At 55.4% G+C, this 22007-nt stretch overlaps 1 protein-coding gene across 1 annotated transcript in view; it reads left to right on the forward strand.

Moving 5' to 3' along the window:
* Positions 1-14927, forward strand: part of TSPAN9 (tetraspanin 9) — a gene marked incomplete at both ends in the record, with an annotated part of 84533 nt that extends 69606 nt beyond the window's left edge. Inside the window, 6 exons of the mRNA XM_080706382.1 lie at positions 10689-10880; positions 11144-11218; positions 12553-12654; positions 13173-13304; positions 13678-13761; positions 14856-14927. Coding sequence (XP_080562508.1) covers positions 10689-10880; positions 11144-11218; positions 12553-12654; positions 13173-13304; positions 13678-13761; positions 14856-14927 — 657 coding nt within the window. The remainder of the gene's footprint in view (positions 1-10688; positions 10881-11143; positions 11219-12552; positions 12655-13172; positions 13305-13677; positions 13762-14855) is intronic.
* Between the last annotated feature and the right edge of the window lie 7080 nt (positions 14928-22007).

A 22007-nucleotide genomic window follows, 5' to 3' on the forward strand; every position in this document is an offset into this window, starting at 1 on the left:
CAGGCACATTCTTCGCAGTATCTTATGTGTAACTCAGGCTGTGGAAGCTTGCCCTCGGTTCGTTATTGAGAGGACCCCTCTGTGATAGTTGGTTGCCATGCAGTGGGACCCAGGCCCTCGCTAACAGCGTGTCCATCTGGTGACTTTTCCTCAGGTCTGGGGGGGACATCCTGGCTCCATCCCCACCCCCTTGGCCATCCCCAATCTGAAGGATGAGTTATAGTCTCCCAGGTAATTTGAGCTTTTTGCCAGAACGATGGGATGTGAATTGAAGACATCTTTGTCTACTCCTTCCCGCATTTTCTGAAAAGTTTGAATGATAGCACAATACCTCACATGATATTTATGTTCTGAGGAACGCGGAGTACATGGCAGGTCTAATCCTGTTTATCCCCCTGTCCTGGAGCATGAGGGAGGGGTGCCTCTCTCTTGTACTTTTGTGTGTGTGTGTGTGTGTGTGTGTGTGTGTGTGTGTGTGTGTGTGATGCTGGGGGTGGAACCCAGGACCCCTCATTGCTAGGCAAGTGTTCCACCACTGAGCTGCACCCCAGCCCTCTCCCTTGCTCTTTTAGCAGGCGAACCACTCAGGAAGTTCAGGCCGCCAGCCAGGGCTGCACAGCGCCTCCCCTGGAAGCCGGGTTCTGGGCTTTGGCCTGCTGGTCTACCACCTTCTCCTCTGTGGAGCCCAGTGGCAGCTGGTTGCAGTGTGGTTCTTGAGGGCTGGCTTCTTAAACCCACCCCAGCCTCCCCACAGACCTGGCTCTAAGAGTCCTTCTTACTTTGATCTCGTCAGAATGCCTTTCTCCCCAGATGCACAAAATAAAACAAATGCACGGAGGGAAAAAATATACTGGTGGTTGGAAAATCCTCTGTCCAGACCCACTGACAAGATTTGCTGAGCTCCTGGCCCCTTCCCTCTGGCTTTACAGTGACCCCGGAGTTGACATGATGTCTCCCATGGTGGCCCCCAGCTGGCCTCATGTCTGCCCTGGATACAGGAACTCAGCAGCCACGCCCTGGGGGGCTCAGGTGACAAGAGATGCTGTCTGTCCCCAGCCCCACCCAGGGTGTAGAGTGCCTATCCAGCACCTGTGTTGTGGCTGGAGTGTTGCTGGGCTTGGGTGGCCTGAACTCCGCAGGCCGTGGAGTGTGTTGACAAGTCCCAGAGTGTAGGGAAAACATGAGTCCTGAACTCATCACCCAGCAAAAGGCAGCCCTCCTGGGACTAACAGAACAGAAACCTCCGCAGAGGTCCTGCCTGTGGAGTGTCAGCCTCTCTCTCGGGACATTCTTCCCATGCCCGTCCTGCCAGCTCTCGCCCATGACCTTGCTTGTGTTTCTGAAAGGGAATGCAAAGCGGCTGCATCCTCTGTCTTGCATAAGGGCTGGAATCTCGTGATCCAGGGGCTACCACCTCCCACAGGCAGCGAATGTGGAGTCACAAGTGTGCCCGTGCATGCCTCCGCTTCACACCCACCACACCTGATTGCACTTGCTCACAGGGTCTGGGAACAGCCCACCCACTGCCCGGGCTTGGAGAAGCTCAACGAGGGCCTGGGTACGTGAGGCCTGCCCTGTATGGGCTGCTGCGGCCGCACAGCGATCAATGTTTATGGACCGAGGAATAATCACTCCTCCTTTACAAGGCTGGCAGGTGTTCTGTATCATCGGCTGCTCTTTGGCATCCCGGCCGCACATCATTTTGTGGTCCTTCTGGGGGCTGTTCTTCAGGTTGTGTTCCCCGTGGCAGCCCCAGCCCTGCATGGACCCCCTTAGGGGTTCAGAACTTGCTGCCCTTCCTCTCCCAGGGCCCCATAGAGGGAGTTTGGGAAGATGGAGAGAGACCAGCTCCTGGGAAAGTTGTCCCCAGGGTCTGCCGTCAGATGTGAGGATCCAGATGGTCTGGGTGGGAATGGGGTGCAGGGGGTGGTGAGCTGTGTGGTTTTGCTAACCTTTTTCCCCGACAGAGGAATGAGCCTAAGAGGGAAAGCACAGGACAGCAGACACAGCCGTCCTTAGCCCTTGCTCTGTAGGGCCTGTCATCTCTCAACCCTGCCTGGGTTTTCAGGTTCAGGGTCAGGCCCAGAGTCCTCCTGTTCCCAGGCCTGGAAGACCCTGCATCCACAGACCCTAGGATTAGAGAGGTCCCGAGAAGGACAGATGCTCTCGTACAGAGAAGCCGGGCCAGAAAACCCAGGCAGATGGGCGTCCACAGCACAGACCCGGGCCTCTGGGGACAGGAGGACAGTGGTCTCTCTGAGTAGCCCCTGGAAGCCATGGGTGATTGGGCATGGGCCATCCTCTTAGGCATTTAACCCCTGGAGGGTAGAAGAGGCCGCTTCAGAGCCTCATGGGGTCTCCCTTGTCATGGACACCATCACCCTCGGATATCTCTGGGTACTTTAGATTGCGAGAAGAACAAGTATCTTAACTCACTCCTGTGAGGGGCTTTGGGTAAAGTGGGAAGGGATGACGGTTCACTGGTAGAACCAGCACTAATATAATTCAAAAGCCCTAATAATCTTAGAGACATGCATTTCCCAAACACAGTGTCCCTTATGTCTGGCAGTGTTTAAACATTGTCTCTTAGAACCATGTTATATGGAGAATAACCCCATTCTGGAATAATCAAAATGTAACTGGGTTGTAGATATGCAAATGCTTTACATAATGTTTATTTGGAGGAAAATGAGGCTCAGAAATATGGGTGTGAGCTCCCCGTCACCTGGTGCTGTTAGGGGCTGAGAAGCACAGGTGCGAAGAAACGAGAGGCTTTGGGGGCAAAGACAGGAGAAACGGGGCCAAAAGCTAAGGCCAAGGAACGATGCCATCCGGCTTGAACTGACAAGCAAACGCAGTGTGAGACCCAGCTGCTGAGGCCACCAGTCAGGTCCTTGGGCTCAGGCTGGATCAGGAGACGGTTAGGGCTCCGAGCGGGAGGGGAGAGCGAGCCGCACTTCCCGCTGGTCCTCCCGTAGCCGGGTCTGACTTGCCCTTCGAGACGGAGATGAACAGTGGAGGGTGACGCAGAGGTAAAGGCTGTGCAAGCCCTTTAATGGGCCAGGAGGAGACTTGGGAAAGAACTTCGTTAGATACACGTCTTCAAATATTTAAAGGCCTGTCATACTTGTTCTCAGTGAGCTTCTTAGGACTGATGCGTGTTAGCCACAGGCAAGTGGAGTCTCGAGTTAATAGAAGGGATTCTTAAGTGGAATTATGCAAAAAAAAAAAAAAAAGGGAATGGAGCGCATCTTTGGCAGTCAACAGATAAACACTCAGACCTGGGGGCCTGTGCAGCCGCCTCCCACCCTGTGGCTCCCCTGAGCCCTGATCTTCCCGCCTGCTGAGTGACTTTGGCAAAGGCGTCTCTGTGACTTTGTCCCTTCGTTTTCCTCTGTGCAGATTGGGAGCCGGGGCTGGCTGCCTGCTCGTCCCCAGTCCCTCCCATCTCTCCCTTTATGGCCGTGAGGATGAATGAGCCACGGGGCCCCTCAGAGGCAGCGGACGTCTGCAATACAAAGCAGCGGCCCTTCTCCTGGCTGATATATTGCCTCTTGCTCTCCGCAATGAAGTTCTTGGCAGGTTGGCGTCTCCCAGGGCTGGGCAGGTTCATTACCAGCCAGCATGTCAGGCTGTGAAATTAAAGCCGTTTTGATTTTCTCTTTTATTTTCCATATCCACTAATTTATTAAATGCCATTAAATGCTGGGCCTGGCCCCGGCTCATAGAAAGCACTGGGGAGTGCTGTGACCTAGAATTTGAGAAGCTTCTGCAAGCACAGATGGACCGAGGGTGTGGGGTTGGATGGGGCAGGGGCCGGAGCCAGTGGTAACATCCAGTCCAACCAGTGCCCTCCGGGCCCGGGGTCTGGTGGGGCTCTGCAGGGGCAGGATGCAGCGGGGATTAAAGTGGCCATCAGATGTGGAGGCCTCTAATGGGGGCTGGGCCAGGGGCAGGCACCTCAGGTCAGTGAGGAGTGAAGGGTAGGGGAGTAGGAGGAACTTGGGGTCCTGAGGTTCTGGGTTTGGGGCGCATAAAGCTTTTTTGTTACTAGGGATTGAACCCAAGGGCATGCTACCTTTGAGCAACACCTTCACATCTTTTTTATTTTGAGACAGGATCTCACTAAGTTTCTGAGGGTCTCACTGAGTTGCTGAAGCTCGCCTCGAATCCTTGACCCTCTTGTCTCAGCCTCCCAAGGACTGGGATTGCAAATGTGCACCACCATGCCTGGCAGGGCTTCTTTTTCAAGCATGTGTCTGAGTGCCTGGGTCTGGGTCCTATTTCTGGGCTGTGGCCTGCTCACCATCTATCCCCTACTCCATCCATCCATCCATCCATCCATCCACTCATCCACTGAGCAAATAATTTAGTATTCTAGGCATATTCTGGCTCCTATGGTGGGAGAAAAATGGATGAGCCATGAGCCTGTATCCTGGAGGATTTCGTGTTTTAGTGAGGGTGGCCACGCGTCTACACAGAGCCTCAATGGGGTGTCTCTGACGTGCCACTCGGGGCCCTTCCTGGTCCAGGTCACCCCTGGGAGAAGCCATCTCTACACTGTTGGGGCGCTGGGCCACATGGGGGATATGGATAGCGGTTGACCTCAGCTCAGGAGGGAGGGAGTTTGGAGGGGAAATGGCAGCCCCACTTCTGGGGAAATGGGATGCCCACGTGGAACATACCTAAGGACATGTGCCTCATACATGAAAATTACAACTGAATGTGCTTCAAGCTGGAGACAGGAGAGACCCGAGGGGATGGGGGCTGGTGAGCGCCGACCTTACCAGTGAGGGGAGTACGGCCTGCTGGGCTCATTTTACCTGCTGTGCTTGTATTTCTGGGCCCCAGGGAGACAAGGAAGACCGACCCTCAAATGGCTTGGTGGCGCCAGGGTCCCTGTCTGCGCCAAGGGGCCTGTCCCTTCTCCCCTCTGCAGGGCCCAGGCAGGAACAAAGTCCGACTAAACATGAACAAAACAGCCCGACTCCCGGCCTCCCTGGGGGCCGTGGGTGAATGTGAGTAGGAGCCGGTGGGTGTCTTGGGAGCCCTGAGTTGAAGCTGTGTGGAATTGCCTCCCCTGGGGAAGTGGACGAGGGGCAGGAAGCTTCTTGGCCCTGGCTCTGCTTGGACTTTGCAAGAGTGACTGGTGGCCTTGGCCAGTCATTGTAATGTTGACTGTGTCCCGACCCCCCCAAGTCTCCCTGGCTTGCCCCTGATTCTCCAGCCTGGGGCTTGATTATAGTTCCATCATCTCAGCTGAGACAGCCCTCTGTTTTTGGAGGAATTTTCCCGAAGGCCACCAGCTAAGCCCTCTGGCATTGAGCTCTGGCTGGGCTGCCCCAGGCCCTGTCCCCTTCCTGTGCTTGGCTCTCTCCAGATGGGACTGCTGCCCTGCCCAGCTTTGCCCTCTCCCTGCCCTCTGCCCCCTACCCCCTGCCCCCTGCCCCTTGCCGCCTGCTCTGGTTTTAGAAGGTAGTTTCCTGTCTTTGCCCTTCTCTCCCACCCTGCTGCAAATGGTGTCAGCTCTCAACTCCTCCCTCCTGCTCACGCTGCGTGCTGCTGCCCCAGCCAGAGGCTTCCAAGCCTGTGTCTTTTCTTTCAGAACCAGCACTGTCTTTAGCCACCCTGGTGGGAACATACCAGGCTCTTTCTCCAATAGCTGCGTTCTCAAGGAGTTGGCAGCTAGTGGGGCCAGTGCCTGGTATGGGCATGGGGCTCAGGGCAGAGCTTCTCACCCTCTGTTGACATTTGGAGCTGTCCTGAGTGTTCAGCAGGATCCCTGACCTCCACCCACTGCTGGCCAGGAGCATGTCCCCTCCCTCTGTTGACCACCAGTGTCTCCAGGCACGCCGCATGTCCCCACCCTGGGGAGCCAAACTGCCCCTGCGTGAGAACCCACTGAGCCACGTCTCAGGCTTAGCTGGGACCGTGCCAGAAGGGACCCGAGCAATCTAGTCCAGATCCCACAGTTGACAGGAAACGGGGCCTCAGAGAGCTGCAGAATCTTAAGGTCGCCCAAGGGAGCAGCATGATGAAAGAGGCGTTTGGGGAAAAGGTTTCAGGCGGCTCTGGGTGGCTGGGCTGAAGAACAGACGCCAGAGGTGGGAGGCAGGGCCCCAGCCAGCAGCTGCTGAGGCTGTTGGTGTGAGTGCCCGTCACTGTCAGCTGGGAGGTCAGCGAGCTCGCAGGGACAGAAGGAGTCTGTACCCAAAGCTCGCAAGCAGGGCCTTATCCTGGCCCTGCAGTGTGGCTGGGGACCACACCCCCCTGTGTCCTTAGCTGTCAAATGAAGGCTTGATCTTTGAGTTCTTCTCTTGCTTTTGGTGGCTCTGCTGCCCCTGGATCCTCTGAAGCTGGGCACAGGAGTTTTGTTTCAGCAGGAGACCCCAAGGATATGGGAGTGAGGATATTCATGGCACCACATACAGGCTCCATCACCCAGCAGATGTCGCGTGGGATGCCCCAGAGCTGGGGGGTGGGCATCGTGGGGAGTAGAGAAGGTATGAGGGCTTCTGGAATCCGGCTTGCCAGGACTTAGATGCAGGCTGCTGCTGGACGGGGACTGGCGCACCCGTAGGCAGCAGATCCTGCCTGGTCTCAGCTCCGGGCCTGGTGGGCCCTTGGGCAGGAAATGAGAAGGGAAGCGGGTGTGAGGGAGAGGCTCTGGCCCCGTTCCCTGTGGGGTGGAAGGGGGCTCCTGTGGCTGGGTGTCTGGGAAGCTTGCAGACCACATCAAAGGATGTGGAGTGTGAAGCCAGAGAGCCGGCCAGGCCCTGGGAGGTTCTGGACTGCTGAGGTTTCCCGGGGCGAGGCTTCTGGACATCACTTGCAGTCAGCTGGGCTTTTGGAAGAGGCTGGGCCCCGAGGACCTCCATGCTCGGGGAGGGGCTGGGCTCGGGGGTCTGGGAGTCCTGGCACCTCCAGCTTCAGGGAGGTGGGGCGCCTGCAGCCCCAGGGCCCCAAAGCCAGGTCTCTTACACGTTCCTCTTTCTGTGGGGGCAGGCGTCGCAGCGGGTTTTCAGCTCATTCATTCCGGGGTCTGGCTTTTAGAGCCATAAATCTTCAGTCTGAAGATCATGAATTTTCCAGGGTATGATTAATGAAAGAAAAATTGAGACGGCAGCATGGAAACTGACCAGATTTGAGCAAAGTCAGAGCGACAGGTGGGACACGAGCTTCAGCCACAGCACCTGCAAAACCACAGAGCTTCTGAACCAGGCCTGAGCGCCACCTAGTGGTCATAGCGATGGCAGCACCCGCGTCTCTCCAGAGCTCTGAGAGGTGGATGTGCTGGGCCCACAGGTGCCCATGTCTTGGGATCCTTGACCTGGTTCTACCTAGGGTTGCTCCAGTGTATGAGAGGTGCAGGACTGTTCTCCACAGATGGGGACGGAGGCTAGCACATCCCTTCCAGCTTCTTGAATCATCTCTGGTTTAGCAAAGCTTGGAAGTACACCCACTTTTCTTTTCTTTCTTTCTTTCTTTTTTTTTTTTTTTTTTTTTTGGTGGTACTGGGGATGGAACCCAGGGGCATTCTACCTCTGAGCTGCACCCCCAGTCCTGTTTTTTTTATTCTTTATTTTGAAACAGGGTCTAACTAAGTTGCAGAGGGCCTCACTAAGTAGCTGAGGCTGCTGTGAACCAGAGATCCTCCTGTCTCAGCCTCTCAAGCACTGGAATCACAAGCCTGTGCCACCATGTCTAGCTAGCCCTTTTTATTCTAATTAATTAATTACTTATTTTTAGTGATACTGAGGATTTATTTAGTGGTACTGGAGATTGAACCCCGGGGTGTTCTAAGATAACACCTCCCGACCTATTTTATTTTTTATTTTTAAATTTCAAACAGAGTCTCACTAAATTTAGTGAAATGGGCTAAGTTGCTGAGGCTGTCCTTGAGGCTGCAATCCTCCGGTCTCAGCCTCCCAAGTACTGGGATTACAGGCAGGCTCCATCACACTAGCCCTTTTTATTTTTTGTTTTGAAATAGGGCTTCGCTAAGTTGTGAGACTGGCCTCGAACCTGCAGTCATCCTGTCTCAGCCTGCCAAGTACTGGGATTACAGACATGCACCATCATGCCTGGCTTCAAATGCCGCCAATTTACCCACGAGGCTCCCCTGACCGCCCTGTCCCCAGTGCCTTTGTACTCCTCACTTGGCCATATATATTTTTTTCTGGATCCTATCAGCACCTGTAATTCTATCAGTACATGCCGATGTCATGTATATTCTCTCGTAAATAAGAATCTCAGCCAGGCGTGGTGGTGCACACTTGAAATCCCAGCATTCGGGAGGCTGAGACAAGAGGATCGCAGTTTGCGGACAGCCTCAGCTACTTAGTGAGACCTTTGCAACTCAGTGAGACCCTGTTTCAAAATAAAGAATAAAAAATAGGGCTGGAGGTATAGCTTGGAGGTCGAATGCCCCTAGGTTCCATTCCCCCTACTGCCAAAAAAAAAAAAAAAAAAAAGAAATCTCTTCAAATAACAGAATGCTTGCTGGTGTTGCTTACCAACTACTCCCACAGGGCCTCATATTTAATTTTTTTGAGGTACCAGGGATGGAACCCAGGGGCATTCTATCTCTGAGCTATACCTCCAGCCTTATATTTTATTCTTAATTTTGAAACAGGGTCTCACTGAGTTGCAAAGGGCCTCGCTAAATAGCTGAGGCCGTCTTCAAACTGCGATCCTCCTGTTTCAGCCTCCCGAATGCTAGGATTACAAGCGTGCACCACCACGCCCGGCTAGGGCCTCACATTTAATAATGAGGCACTTGGCATGGGTTTTCGGGCTGGATACGTGAAGGACACACTGTCCCCTAACCTTCCCATGCATATAACAGACCCGTCTTTGCCCGGCCGTGGGCTGCCTCATCTTAGCTGTGTACATGTGTGTGCCCTCCTGGGCTTACTTCCGGGGACCATGGCTGTCAGCACAGCCCCGGGCACACAGTAAGTACTCAGTAAATTCCTTGTCAGCCGAGGGCACCTGGCACTGGCCGCTTCGCATACATACGGGAGTTTGAGTTCTCCCAGCAGCCCAGCAGGCAGGTATTGTTGTTCTTGTTGCATAGAATAGAAGTTCGCAGGGTCTTCCACCTGTGAAATTCACAGCCATGACTCCCACACCCTTGCCAGCTACAATTCCATTGTGTGTGGACTGTTCTTGTCCCGCATCTGTTCCAAGTCCACCCGCCCTTCAGCAACAGCTTCCTCCAGCCGGCATCCTCGGCTGGAACAGCGAGGCCTCCCCTGAACGCCTGTAGCATTTATTTAGCACCAGTGTATACTGCCCGGAGGCGGTAGATGGTGTATTTTTATCGACATTGTCTGGCCAGAATGGAGGGAGGCCCCTGGAAGTGCCTTCTCTGGCTCTCAGATGACCAGAGCTTTTCTGGCACCAGATGCTGCATGCTGTAGGTGCTCAATAAATATTGGCTGGCTGATTGATTGGTCCCTCGGGCTCAGCACGCTTCCCCAGAGCCAGGCGGGGAGCGGGGAGCATCAGCTATATGGAACATAAAACGAGGCAGATGTTGGGGTTTGCGGCCAATGAAAGGGGAGCTTCTCCAGTGGGGCTGCTGCCTTACAGGGCCGTGGTCCGGGGCGCTGGGAGGAGGGCCAGGGGCTGGCTCAGTTGGGAGGGCAGCCATAACTCCCACATCCTGCACCCCAGCCCGTCCCAACAGGCTTTTCTGCCTCTCCCTGTGGAAGTATGTTCTGGAGCCTTCGAGAACAGCAGGCAAATGGCTTTTCTGGTTGGGCGAATGGGACCCAGCCACCAGGAGTTCTAGTTCTAAGGAGCCAGACTCAAGCGTTCACTTCTGATCCCAAAGACATATCCTTTCTTGCGTTTCCCACCCAGGTGCCCCCTCTCCCGGCCTCTCCTGCTGGGGCCTCTTCTCGGTCAACTCCATTCGTTTCTTGTACCTTCCATAGATTTGCATCATGCTTTTGCCTCCATCTTATTTGGCTGCAGGAGGGGCGGTATTGGGAACGGAGCCCAGGGATGGTATTCCACCTCTGAGCTATACCGCTCAACCATATATATATATATATATATATATCGGTACTAGGGATGGAACCCAGGGGGCATTCTACCTCCAAGCAACACCCCTAGTCTTATTTTTTATTCTTTATTTTGAAACAGGGTCTCCCTGAGTTGCAAAGGGCCTCACTAAGTAGTTGAGTCTGTCCGCGAACCACGATCCTCCCGTCTCAGCCTCCCGAATGCTGGGATTACAAACGCGCGCCACCGCGCCCGGCCCCTTTGTATTTTTTTAATTTGGAAACAAGATCTCGCTAAGTGGCTGAGGCTCTCATACAGAGTCGTTGAGGCTGACCTGGAACCTGTGATCCTCCTGCCTCTGCCTCCCAAGTACTGGGATTACACGCCAGGCCCTCTCATTTAATTTGCTTCTCAGAGTTGACCCTATGGGGTTAGTGAATCTGGTCCAATCCCATTCTCCACATGGGGAGAACGAAGCTCAGATGGGCTAGGGGCTTTGCCTAGGTCCCGCGCTCTGCGTCTGTGGCCATACCTGGGCGGTAGCCTGGCTCCCACCTTGTGGGGTCTGGGAGTTGGGGTGGGGGCCGTGCGTTCTTTTGGGTCTCAGGAACACATGTGAGTACCAGTCTAATGGGCCTTTTTTTTTTTTTCTTTCTCTCTCTCTCTCTCTCCAGCTCTGTGGCTGCGGGCTGCTGGGAGTGGGCATCTGGCTGTCTGTGTCCCAAGGCAATTTCGCCACCTTCTCTCCCAGCTTCCCCTCGTTGTCTGCTGCCAACCTGGTTATCGCCATTGGTACCATCGTGATGGTGACGGGCTTCCTGGGCTGCCTGGGCGCCATCAAGGAAAACAAGTGCCTCCTCCTCAGCGTGAGTTGGATTCCTCGTCCCCCGTCCCCAGGATGCTGGGCCATCCAGAGGCAAGGCCCAGAGCACCAGCCCTGGCCCAGGAAATTGCTGTCACATGTCCCATGCCTGACCACCCCTGCCCCCAGGGGCCCCTCTGTCCCCTTGACTCCCGGTCTCTCTGGGTCCTGGGGAGCCAGTGGCTCCTCCCGCTCACCCCCTCTGCTCCTGTGCGGCTGGGGCTGGCACCACTGACCTGCGCCCACCCCTGGACCTTTTCTTTCCAGTTTTTCATCGTGCTGTTGGCCATCCTCCTAGCAGAGCTGATCTTGCTCATCCTCTTCTTTGTCTACATGGACAAGGTGAGCCCGGAGCAGGAGAGCAGCAGCTGGAATCCCGCGGCCCCTGGGCTTGGGCCAGGCAGGCCTGGGTCTTTTCCCTGGTCAGAGGGAAGCACAGGCAGTCAGTACATGTGAAGCCATGAAGGAAGGCGGACGGAGCCCTGGGGGTCAGGAAAGCCCGCCTGAGACCCGATGGGAGGACTCGGTAGAGGCAGCGTGGGAAGGCAGGGGTGGGGACGGTTAGCAGGTCAATGCTTGGCATAGTCTTCCAAGTTGAATCCTCTCAAGTTACCCAGGCACCGCTGCAGCCTGCTTCTGACATTAGCAAGTCCCCACGACTGGAAGTATTCAAGCATGGTTGGGTGTGGCCCCTGGGAGAAGGGATTCCTTGTCACCTCGAGGATGGCAGGATGACTTGGGAGTGTCACAGTAGAGGCGGAGAGGGACTCTGTAAGCATCAGGTTGAGTAGAGCCAGCAGGAGAGACGCCCTGCCTTCCCTTCTCCAGAGCACTTTGAGGACAGGCTCCTAGGCTGCTTAGATCCAGAGGGTGGCGGGAGTGACCCCGCAGCCTTCGGAGCCGGGCAGCGAGCAGCCAGGACGGAGGATCTTCTCGGTAGTGGTACAGAGCCGGTGTCCAAGCTGCAGTCTCTTAGAGCTTAGAGGCCCCTTTGGTTCTCTGCTCCCCAGAACAGTATAAGTACCTGTTCCTGGGCTTTAGATATTGTTGCCCAAATCACCCGGGAAAGTTAAAGCCTCATTAGGATTAGAAACAATAACTCTTTAGTTTTGTACCTGTGAAAGGGAAGAGAAATAACCACCCTGAGCGATTTCTCCATCGACCCTATTCTTGGCTCTTTGAAAGAGCCTTTTCCTTTAATTCTCATGAAATCTCCATGAAGTGGATAGTAGTCCAGTATTACTAATGAAGCAGAGTTTCCAGAGGTCGAGTTACTTGCTCATGAGAGGTGGACGTATGATCCTGGTGTGACGGCACACACCTGTAATCCCAGTACTTGGGAGGCTACGACAGGAGGATTGCAGGTTTGAGGCCAGCCTTAGAAACTTAGCAAGACCCTCAACAACTTACTGAAACCCTGTTCCAAAGAAAAAAAAAGGATGCCCCCCCCACCGCCCACCCTTACACAACTCCCCCCGGGGTGGTGGGGGGCAGAGCAGCCAGTTGCCAGGGGCGTGGGTGTTCAGCCTCAGAGCATCACAGCCCAGGCCCTGAGGGGTTAGCTCTGCGGGATGCAGGGAGAGGCCCCTCCCCCCTGCTGGCAGTCCTTGTTGTGCGGGAGGGAGCGTGGCATCCGCGTCCCACCCAGCCTGTGGCATTTGCCCCGTGCCTGCCAGGTGAACGAGAATGCCAAGAAGGACCTGAAGGAAGGGCTGCGGCTGTACAACACGGAGAACAACGTGGGGCTGAAGAACGCCTGGAACATCATCCAGGCCGAGGTGGGGACGGCAGGAGCGGGCGGGGCCGGGGGGGTCTGCCTGCACTGATGGGTGGGACGTGGCAGGGCTGGGGTGGGGGGAGCACAGGAGGCCGTGGGATCTGGACGGGGAGTGGCTGGGCCTGGGATGAGTGAGAGGATTTATCCCAGCCAGGTGTATCTCCCCGGCTGTGCTAGGTACAAGCAGCAGGCTCTGATTCTAATAGGAAAGTGAACCAGGCGCCCCACCGTAAGCCCTGGGGAGGGGCTGCCCGGCAGGCTGGCCCGTGACCAGCTTGGGATGGGCCAGAGCACAGAGCAGAGGGCTGGGGTGCCCCTTGTGGTGGGTGCCTGGTGCCTGGCCCTCTCCCTCCTCTGATCCCCAAGATGGAGTGTCACTTAGCTCCTCTGGGCCCTGGCTGCAGCCCAAAGAAAGGACTAGAAGGCCCCGTGTCTCCTCCCTGCCCTCCAGGGTGGTCACTGGGAAGGGGAGGATGAGGCAGCCAGTCGTGTCTAACGCCCCCACCCCCTGCCCGGCAGATGCGGTGCTGTGGGGTCACTGACTACACAGACTGGTTCCCAGTGCTGGGGGAGAACACAGTTCCCGACCGCTGCTGCATGGAGAATTCTCAGGGCTGCGGGCGGAACGCCACCACGCCCTTGTGGAGAACGGTGAGGCCAGCGCCCCTCCTGTCCCTGGGTGGCCCAGCGGGAGATCTGCCGGGGAGGGGGCCGCTTACTGTGGGGAGCAGTGGGCCGCACACAGGACAGAAACAAAAAGGGGCCTGCGCAGGTGCAGGCATGCCAGACTCACATCTGGGAAAGCCCGGGGGTGGGGATTGAAGGGGACTGAGGTCTGCATCTTGTAGGTGGAACCTTGGGTGGGGTGGGGCCCCCTCACAGGGAGGGGACCCAGTGGCAAAGGCAGCAAGGGACGGAGAGAGGAGAGATGGGCAAGAATGGGGCTGGTGGGGAGGTGAGGCGGGGCTGGGCCGGAGGGAGCTCGGGTCACGCCACGACCTTCCCCTTGCGGTTCGCTCCCCAGGGCTGCTACGAAAAGGTGAAGATATGGTTTGATGACAATAAGCACGTGCTCGGCACGGTGGGGATGTGCTTCCTCATCATGCAGGTGAGAAGGAGCCTGGAGCCTGTGAACTCCTGCAGTACCCGAGCGGGGAAGGGAGGGGGCCACAGAGACAGTAAATAACCGGCTGGTACCTGGCGGGGCCTGTGAGAGCGCCCAGGGCTCTCGTCCCTTGCTGTGCCGCAGAGCTCTGGGACAGCCCGTGGTAGTGCAGTGTGGTGACCGTGAATCCATAGCTGGCCTGCCTCTGCCTGCTGCGCTGGACAGAGGCACCCCCGCTTTCAGGGTGGGGGTTGAAGGACACAGCAAGCACTGATGTCCTGTCACCCACGGCCAAGGGATCGCTTCATGTGAAGCCACTTGCATGAGTTTTTAGTTGTGTGTGCGTTTGTGTGTATATGTATGTGTGTATATATGTGTATGTGTGTATATGCGTGTGTATGTATGATGTGCACATATATATGTGTATGTGTGTATATTTGTGTATGTGTACATGTGTGTATATGTGTGCATGTATGTATATGGGTATATGTGTATTCGTGTATATGTGTATATATATGTAAATGTGTATGTGTGTATATTTGTGTATGTGTGCGTGTATACATATGTATGTGTCCATGTGTATATGTGTATGTGTGCATATTTGTGTGTGTGTGTGTGTGTGTGTGTGTGAAACCCAGGGGTTCCACTAAGATGTAACTCCAACCCCCTCTTTTTTGCCTCAAACCTGCTATTCCCCTGCCTCAGCCTCCCACATTCCGGGATTCCAGGCGTGTGCCACTGTGCCTGGCGCGGCCTGAGTTTTTATGACCCCTGCCACCTCCCTCTTCACTCCTCGCCCCTCCGAGCTCCCTCACAGAGGCAGGTCCCCTGCGCGTGCAGTGTCCACACCAGAAGTGACCCTCGGAGGGGCCAGGGCCCTTCTGTGCGCATACCTCCCAGCACCCAAGCTAAAGTCCGCCTGCGTGTGGCCCTGAGCCGCCTCGCAGGGTGTCCTCCTGGGCTCGCCATTTTCTTCATTCCAGGGTGTGTTCCCAGCACGCTCGTGGTCACACTCCCCGGGTCTCGGCACCCTGTGACGGTCCCGAGGTCAGATCCCAGGCTGCCGGGGCACCGCTGAAGCTGCCCCTGTCTTTCAGATCCTGGGCATGGCCTTCTCCATGACCCTGTTCCAGCATATCCATCGGACGGGCAAGAAGTACGACGCCTGAGCGGGCAGGCGGACCCCGGCCCCACCGGACGCCGTGCCAGGAAGAAGATCTGAGCTTTGTGTCTCCCGCCAGTGCCCCCCAGACTGCCACCCCGCCGCTCCCCGCCCACCCGCCTCAGCCTCGGACTTGTGGGATGGCGGCGGGCTGGGAAGAGGCAGCGCACAGGGACCGGGGGCAGTGGGCACCTGGATTCTGGCACCTGTGTATTTGCCAAAGACGACAGGATGGGCTGGGGGACGTGGAGGAGGAAGCCCCCGCGCTGACGGTTCCTGCCTGCTGCCCTTCCTCACGCTGACACTTTGTCCCCAGAGTGGGATGTGGAACAGAGCGCACTCTGGGGAGAGACTGCTCCCCACGGAGGCCACTGCTGCCCACGGCCACCCAGCGCGGAGGCCGGCCGGGGCGGGGTCCGACCGCCGCACCCCTGGAGCATCTTGCCCAGGCTTTTTATACCTTACAGTGTAACTTTTTTTTTATTTTATTTTACTCGGATTACGATTATTCAGGAATATTATTTCTCAGATAAGTTTAGGGTTAGCTTTTCTGATTTATAACTTTTTACCGTGTTGATTTCTTTTAACAGTTTGAGTTTCCTTCTCCTGTGGGTAGGGAGACGGGACAGCCATCCTGTTTCCATCGGGATGCGCCGCCTTCTGTGATACTTGTGAGGCTGTAGGGTAGAATGCACCAGGCCTTTGCCCAGAACATACTGGTGAGCGGGCTGGGGGAGGCGCCTGGCCAGCATGCGAGACCCCTCCCCCAGGTCTGGAGTCTGCGGACCAGGGCTCTGACAGGCAGGTGACGTGGAGGAGCGTGGCGTGAGTGTGGCAGGGCATCCTGTGCCAGCTGAGGGCACGTGCTCACCGAGCCAGGCAGCCAGGGCAGTGGTGGGGGCGGGGTCCCGGGGCAGGTGAAGGGCTTTGCTGGGACCTTGTCTGGAGCTGCCGGGCCCTTGTGCATTTGGTGTTGCCCTCTCCCCTTCTGCCCTCTGCTGGCGTGACCAGCTTCCCTCTTGCCCATTCCCATCCCCAGCAGGTCCTGAGACCCCCCCCCCCCCCGATACTTTCACAGACATTCCCGCCCCAGACTCTCAGACAGATGCCTGTAGTGTGGGCTAGTGTGGGTGTGCTCAAGGCCCTCTCACCCCACCTGGGGAGGGGAGCCATCCTCACCTTGAGCTGTGACTGTCAGGAAGGGGGGGGGCACCACCCTGGGACCGTCCCTGTGGGATTCACTTAGCTGCTGGTTGCCCCTCCGCGGGAGGGCAAGGGGCCCAAGACGCAAATCTCTTTTCTGGGGTCCATCACTGTCAGCAGAGAGGTGGGTGGCCACCACATCATGTGATTCCAAGGAGAGGTAATACAGAAAACCCCGGAGGTCAGGCCGGTTCCCTCACAGCAGTGCTGGGAAGAAAGCAGCCCCGGCCCAGCTCAGGCCCGGGGTGGGAGACCAACAGCAGCATGCCCCTGCAGATCTGATGCTCCACTACTGTAATATTTTGCAGTTAAAAAGTCAAGAATCTGTGGGGCCTTGCTTGAAAAGGTTACCCCACACTGGACGCTGGACAGCATCTCAGGCAGGCAGCACTGTTGGCTTCTTATCCTGATCTCTTGCTGGGGCCAGGTCTTTTCCAGTCTTCACCTACCTGTCTTTTCCCAGAGCCCAGACATATCACCAGCCGACCAGTAAACTCCTCCACCCACCTTAAGCGAGGTACAGGTCAGGTCCCGGGAGTGTGGAACTTTTGGTGTGTTCAGGATTCATGATTTGGGGGCAAGAGTGGGGAATAGGGCGGTCTCAGCGAGTTGGGCAGAGTAAAGACTCCCTGAAATGAGTACGGTGCTCATGGGAAGCGCTGGGAAAGCGGGTCCCTGGGGCGAGGATGGGGCGGCATACTCGGACAAAGCTGCTCTGGCCCATCCTGGAGAGGAGCAACAGCGGCCTTCCTGGGGACCCCACGACATCCGGTGCAGGGCAGACCCATCACTGCAGAGCGACTCAGCAAGCCAGAGTGTAGTCACATGGTGGGACCTGGTGCATGAGGAGTTTTTGCTATGGGTGGGGCAGGATGGGTTTCTCTATGCCTATCAATGCAATTTTTAATTTGTGTTAATATCAACAGCAAAAACCTAGTGCGTTGGGAGGTATCTAGCCTCTTGCTCAAGCTTATGTATCTGGAATGCTTCAGGGTGGCCTCTGGCCCCAGGCACTTGGCCACAGTCCCCTCACCCACAGCAATCCCCAGCCCAACCGTCTGTTTGCAGAGCGCCATCCCCAGGTCCCCAGACTGCCTTCCTGCCTCACCTGTGTGAGGCTGATTTGCCATTCGGCTGAGTCCTCATGAACTGGGGCCAACACTAGCCCTGGCCGCGCTATAGAGTGGTCCCACCATCTGGAAAACCGCGGCGATGTCCAGGGCGGTGGCTCGGTGGTGGTGTCTTGGATTCTCCCGACTGGGATCTCTTCAGGGTCGAATCCTACTGAGTGAATTCCCTTGCTCACGCCTCCCTTGCCCCAGTCTGAGTGAGTTCAGTTAGGTCCGATGCAAGCAGTTTACAGGTTTGACTCACGAAGTCCCTCTAGGTTCTGCAGGTTACTTGGGGGGAATGCCTGGTGGAGACTCGGCCTCTCCACAGCCATCTCCTGGAGGAGGAGAGCGGGGGTGGCCAGCAGTAGGTGTCGGGTGCTTGTCTTCCCAGTGCCACCCACCCCCTGCCAGTCTGGGCCTATCTGGGGCCCCACCCTGGAAAGGCCGCTGATGGAGCCGAGACCCCCGACGCATGTTCTGGTCTGACTTAGAACTAGGCAGCCACGCCTCCGGGCTCCATGGCTGCCGAGTGGTCCCGGTGGGTGGGAGTGACCGTCCCCTCCTCTCCGGGGCCCCTGCCCACCCTCTGGTGGAGGTGCTAACTAGCAGGGACATGGCTCCGGATGGGAGCTGGACGCCAGGTGCTTGGGGTCTGTCCTTTGCCCCTCGGCCCCTCACATGTTCCCATCCGCCTCGTTTCTCTCTCCACCACCATGAGACTGAGGTCTAGGGTGGGTCCCGGCCTCACGCCCCGCCCCAGCCCTGTTCGCCAAGCGGCACAGGAGAGCCGGGAGCGCCCGCTTGTTGGTTTCCGATGCACTTTTCTCTGCTTGCGATGCCCATCTGTGTGTTTCCTTCATCCCGGTCCTGGCTTTACTGAACACCATGTTTTTAGCATGTTTTTAAATAAAAATTGATAACGCGTCAAAAGCACAAGCCGGCTGTCTCCTGGTGATGTGTTTTGTTCACCCAGCCATGACTCTGACCTATTTCTTGTAGTGTTTGGTGTGAATGACTCACAGCAGCATCTGACATGGTCCTAGCCTTCGTCCAAGACTCCCCTTCACAGCGAGGACCTCATCTCCCTCCCAGGGCCCCTCTGCTGCTGTGGGGAGGGGCTGCATCCCCTCTGGGAGTGCCTGAGGATTCCTAACTCCCCCCTCCCTTTGGGGACTTGACAGGCTAGATCAGAAGCAGTACATATGGTCTGAGCCTTCTGCATGAGAGGCCATCTCAGAGACTGTCACCCCACAGGTGGCCTGTCCTGTGGGCCAGCATAAGTAATCTATCACTGATGGCTTCCCGTAGGGCAGGGTTTTAAGTACGGTCTCTCCCCGATCCCCCTGGTGTTTCTGGAGTTCTGTTGAGCCTGATGTCTCTTCCAGGAGTGTAGGGACCACGTGACATCACTTGGCTCAGACAGCATCCTAGGGAAGCTCCGGGAAAGCCTTCCAGACAGCTAGTGTGCGGAAGGTCCTGGGGAAGGGGCTGGGAAGGAAGAGGCCGGTGGTTGCGGTTGGGGTTTGGGTCATTGTTATCCTGGGGTAGCAGGTTGCAGGGGAGAGCAGCTCCGAGTTCTCTGCCAGGGTCATGGCTGGGCCACTTGTCCCTAGAATGGAGGCAGGCATGAGGATTAAGCGTGCCTGTGGGTCTGCAGGCCGCAGGTGGTGGGGCGGCCCCTAACCCCTCTGCGTGTGAGAGTCTTCCTGTCCTCCTCGAGGAAATGGCCCTGATGACATAGGGCGTCAACCTTTGGGGCTCCATCCTGCAGTGTGTCATGCCCCCAATCCTCCAGAGGCCTTACCCTGCATCTGTGGTGACCCTCGCTCAAAGGTCTGGCAGGAGTTGGGGTGCCTGAGAGCCTCTCTGGGAGACTGACCCAGAGGGGCTTTGTGGCTGAAGGGTCAGGAGGCAGTCAAGGCTGGGGGCGGGGTCCCACTGCCATGTGCTGAGGACTAACCAAGTCAGGGATTTGGGCGATGGTATCTGGATCTCCAAACCAGGGGCCCGAGGAAGAGCACCCCCAGGCTGAAAACCAGGGACACAGAAGAATGACCCGGGGAGAGCAGTGGGTATGTGGAGGGAGGCGCGAGCTGCTCGAGGAGTTCGGCGGATGAGCTCCTGGTGCCTCCTCTGCCCCAGGTGAGCTCAGCAGCCGCATTCAATAACCCAAAGGAGCAAGAGGGAAGCCAGATTAAATAACTGTCGCTTGGAACACAAAAATATCGGCATTGCGATGGTTCTCTCTTAAAGCATTCAGCCAAGATTGGGAGGCTATTGATTTAGCCATCTGGGTCTCGCCGAGGTTAATGACAGCTATGAGATGGCCGTTGTTTCCCTGGGCTAACAAACAGGATAATAACAGTCCCCAGGCATGTGCCTGAGTGGAGCTCTCCCGCTTGAAGCTGCCCACCTGGAACCCCCCTTCTGTGGTCCCAGAGACCCACAGAGAGCTGAGCACCCGCTACGACGAGCCCAGGGCACTGGCCCGTTTCCCTCTGTGGATCTGGGCACAGTGGAGAGAGATGAACTGGCAGAGAAAGGCCTCACAGTGGTCCCTGGCTGGACCTTGTGCTTAGTTCCTGCTGAGAGGTTTTTCTGGCTACAGAGTTGTAGAACTTGGCTCAGCCCAAGCTCCGGAGCAGGGCTGCTCCAACAGGTTGTCAAGGAGAGCTGTAGCCTGTGTCCAGAAACTTAATGACTTTAGAAAGTTCTTGTCCTTCTCTCCCTATTTTCCACTCTGTACCCATTGAACTCCCAGAACCCCAGTATATTCTCAAATTTTTTTTTTCTGGCAAGTGATTCCAGTTTCTGAAAGAACTCAGCTTTCTTATTTACTAATTGGCCACTCAGAACATGTTGAATTTGATCTCCAGTCCCCAATTTGGGGTTCTGTAAAGTAGAATTTGAGAATTGTGAACCATTCTCAATATTTGGAGTGGCTGATGCTCTTCTGACTGAGCTAGGCGGGCAGCCCACACTCCGTATTTAAATAGCCCAGTGATAAAAAAAAAAAGACATTCCAACCGAGACAGATATATTCCATAGATCATTTGAATAAATGTCAATCTAGATTGGCATAAATAGTTCAAAGACTTCCATGGATATTTATACAATAATTGCAAAAGTAAAGAGATATATGGCATCTTGGTTTCATGGGTTTACAAGAGAGGGGGTCAAGGAAGAGTTTAATGTCAGTAATAGGAAAGTGAGCATAAGATTCGGTTAAAAATTGAACACATCTTTAAGCCCAAACAGGGTTTGCAATATAATAAATTCTCAACATATGCGTAATAACCTTCACAAATATTACCATCTATCAGCAGCTTTTCCATATAGTTTTAGTTTCATACGAAGTCCACAGTATATTTTGTAGTATTTTATCACACAACTCTGTTCAAATAACAATAAACAGCTAATTTGTTCAACAAACAAGTACCGCTCCGACACAGTTCCCAGTATGTATTAATTTAAGTAGAAGGACTGTATCAAATAATTTTTTAATTTCCATCATTTTCATGTTTTGTAGTGGGTTCAAGTGTATATGATTAGTTCTGTATGATGGAGCATTTTGAAAACCTTTTGAAATTGTAAAACCCATATATTTGTGAATTCAAGAATGACCCAACAAGTGCAAAAAAAAAAAAAAAAACAGCCCAGTGAAAGTTGTTCATCAACCCTGTGTCAGTCAGCTTTCCATTATGATAAACAATGACTGGGATAATCAGCTTAGAAGAAAGGAAGGTTTGTTTTGGTGCAGAGTTTCAGAGCATTGGCCCATTGTTTTGGACATGTCGTGAGACAATGCATCTTGGCGGGAGCACTGGCAGAGGAGCTTGCTCATCTCATGGCAGCTGAGATGTGGGAAGTAGGGGAGGGGAGTGTTGGAGGTCTTAGTATCACCCTCAACAGCACCAATTACCTGACTTCCTCCCCAAGTCCTACTTCCTGACGGTCTCACCCCTCCCAGTGGCGTTTTACCCTGGACAGAGCCTTTAACACACAGACCTTTGGGAGACACATTTGAACCCACAACAAACCCCAGCAGCCTTTCTATTTCTGTTGTGGGGAGGGAGTGGGAACCAGGGGTTCAATGACAACCTGGTCCTTGGAGCTGCCATGAGGATGCAGCACCTGCTGGGTAGTAGTGGCAGATGACATGCTGGTGGCTCCCACGAAGGAGAGCCAGGCCCCTTGTCAACTGCGGGGCTGTTTAGAGAGCAGTTGCAAACCACCAACAGAGCTGCTGGTTTGCAGCAGAGGCGAGCCTGGAGTGGTGTTTGTTCCTCCTCGGGTACATGTGTGTTTTGTGTGTGTGCATATACACACGCACGCACGCTCAGGGATGGTGCAGGTGAGCAGAGGACTGGAGACAGAGGACTGTGAACGTGGCCTAGCTTGGTCCATTCTTTGTGTCACCCCATCAGAAGACTATGCTGGGATGGCCCAGTGAACAATTGGACTGCGGCTAATGAAGCCCAGAGACTCGGGGAGCAGGGTGAGGCCTGTAGACGCCTGCGAGGGGGGTCCCCACCTGGAGACTTCCTCAGGTGGACCAGTCTGCTCACCCAGCAAGTGGCAGGACCCCTGGAGCTCATGCATCGGGCGACTCGACTCTCCCCCAACTCCTCCGCCTCACCTCACCCCCAGCCCTCTATTTTGGGGTTCCCTTCACTTCAGCATACCCAGGTACTTTTCAGGTTCCCCACCAAGCACATTCTCTAGGAAGAATAGATGGTTAAAGAGAATGAGCATTTTACATCATTAAAGAC

Source organism: Muscardinus avellanarius (assembly GCF_963383645.1).
Source record: "Muscardinus avellanarius genome assembly, chromosome: 11".
Lineage (NCBI taxonomy): Eukaryota > Metazoa > Chordata > Mammalia > Rodentia > Gliridae > Muscardinus > Muscardinus avellanarius.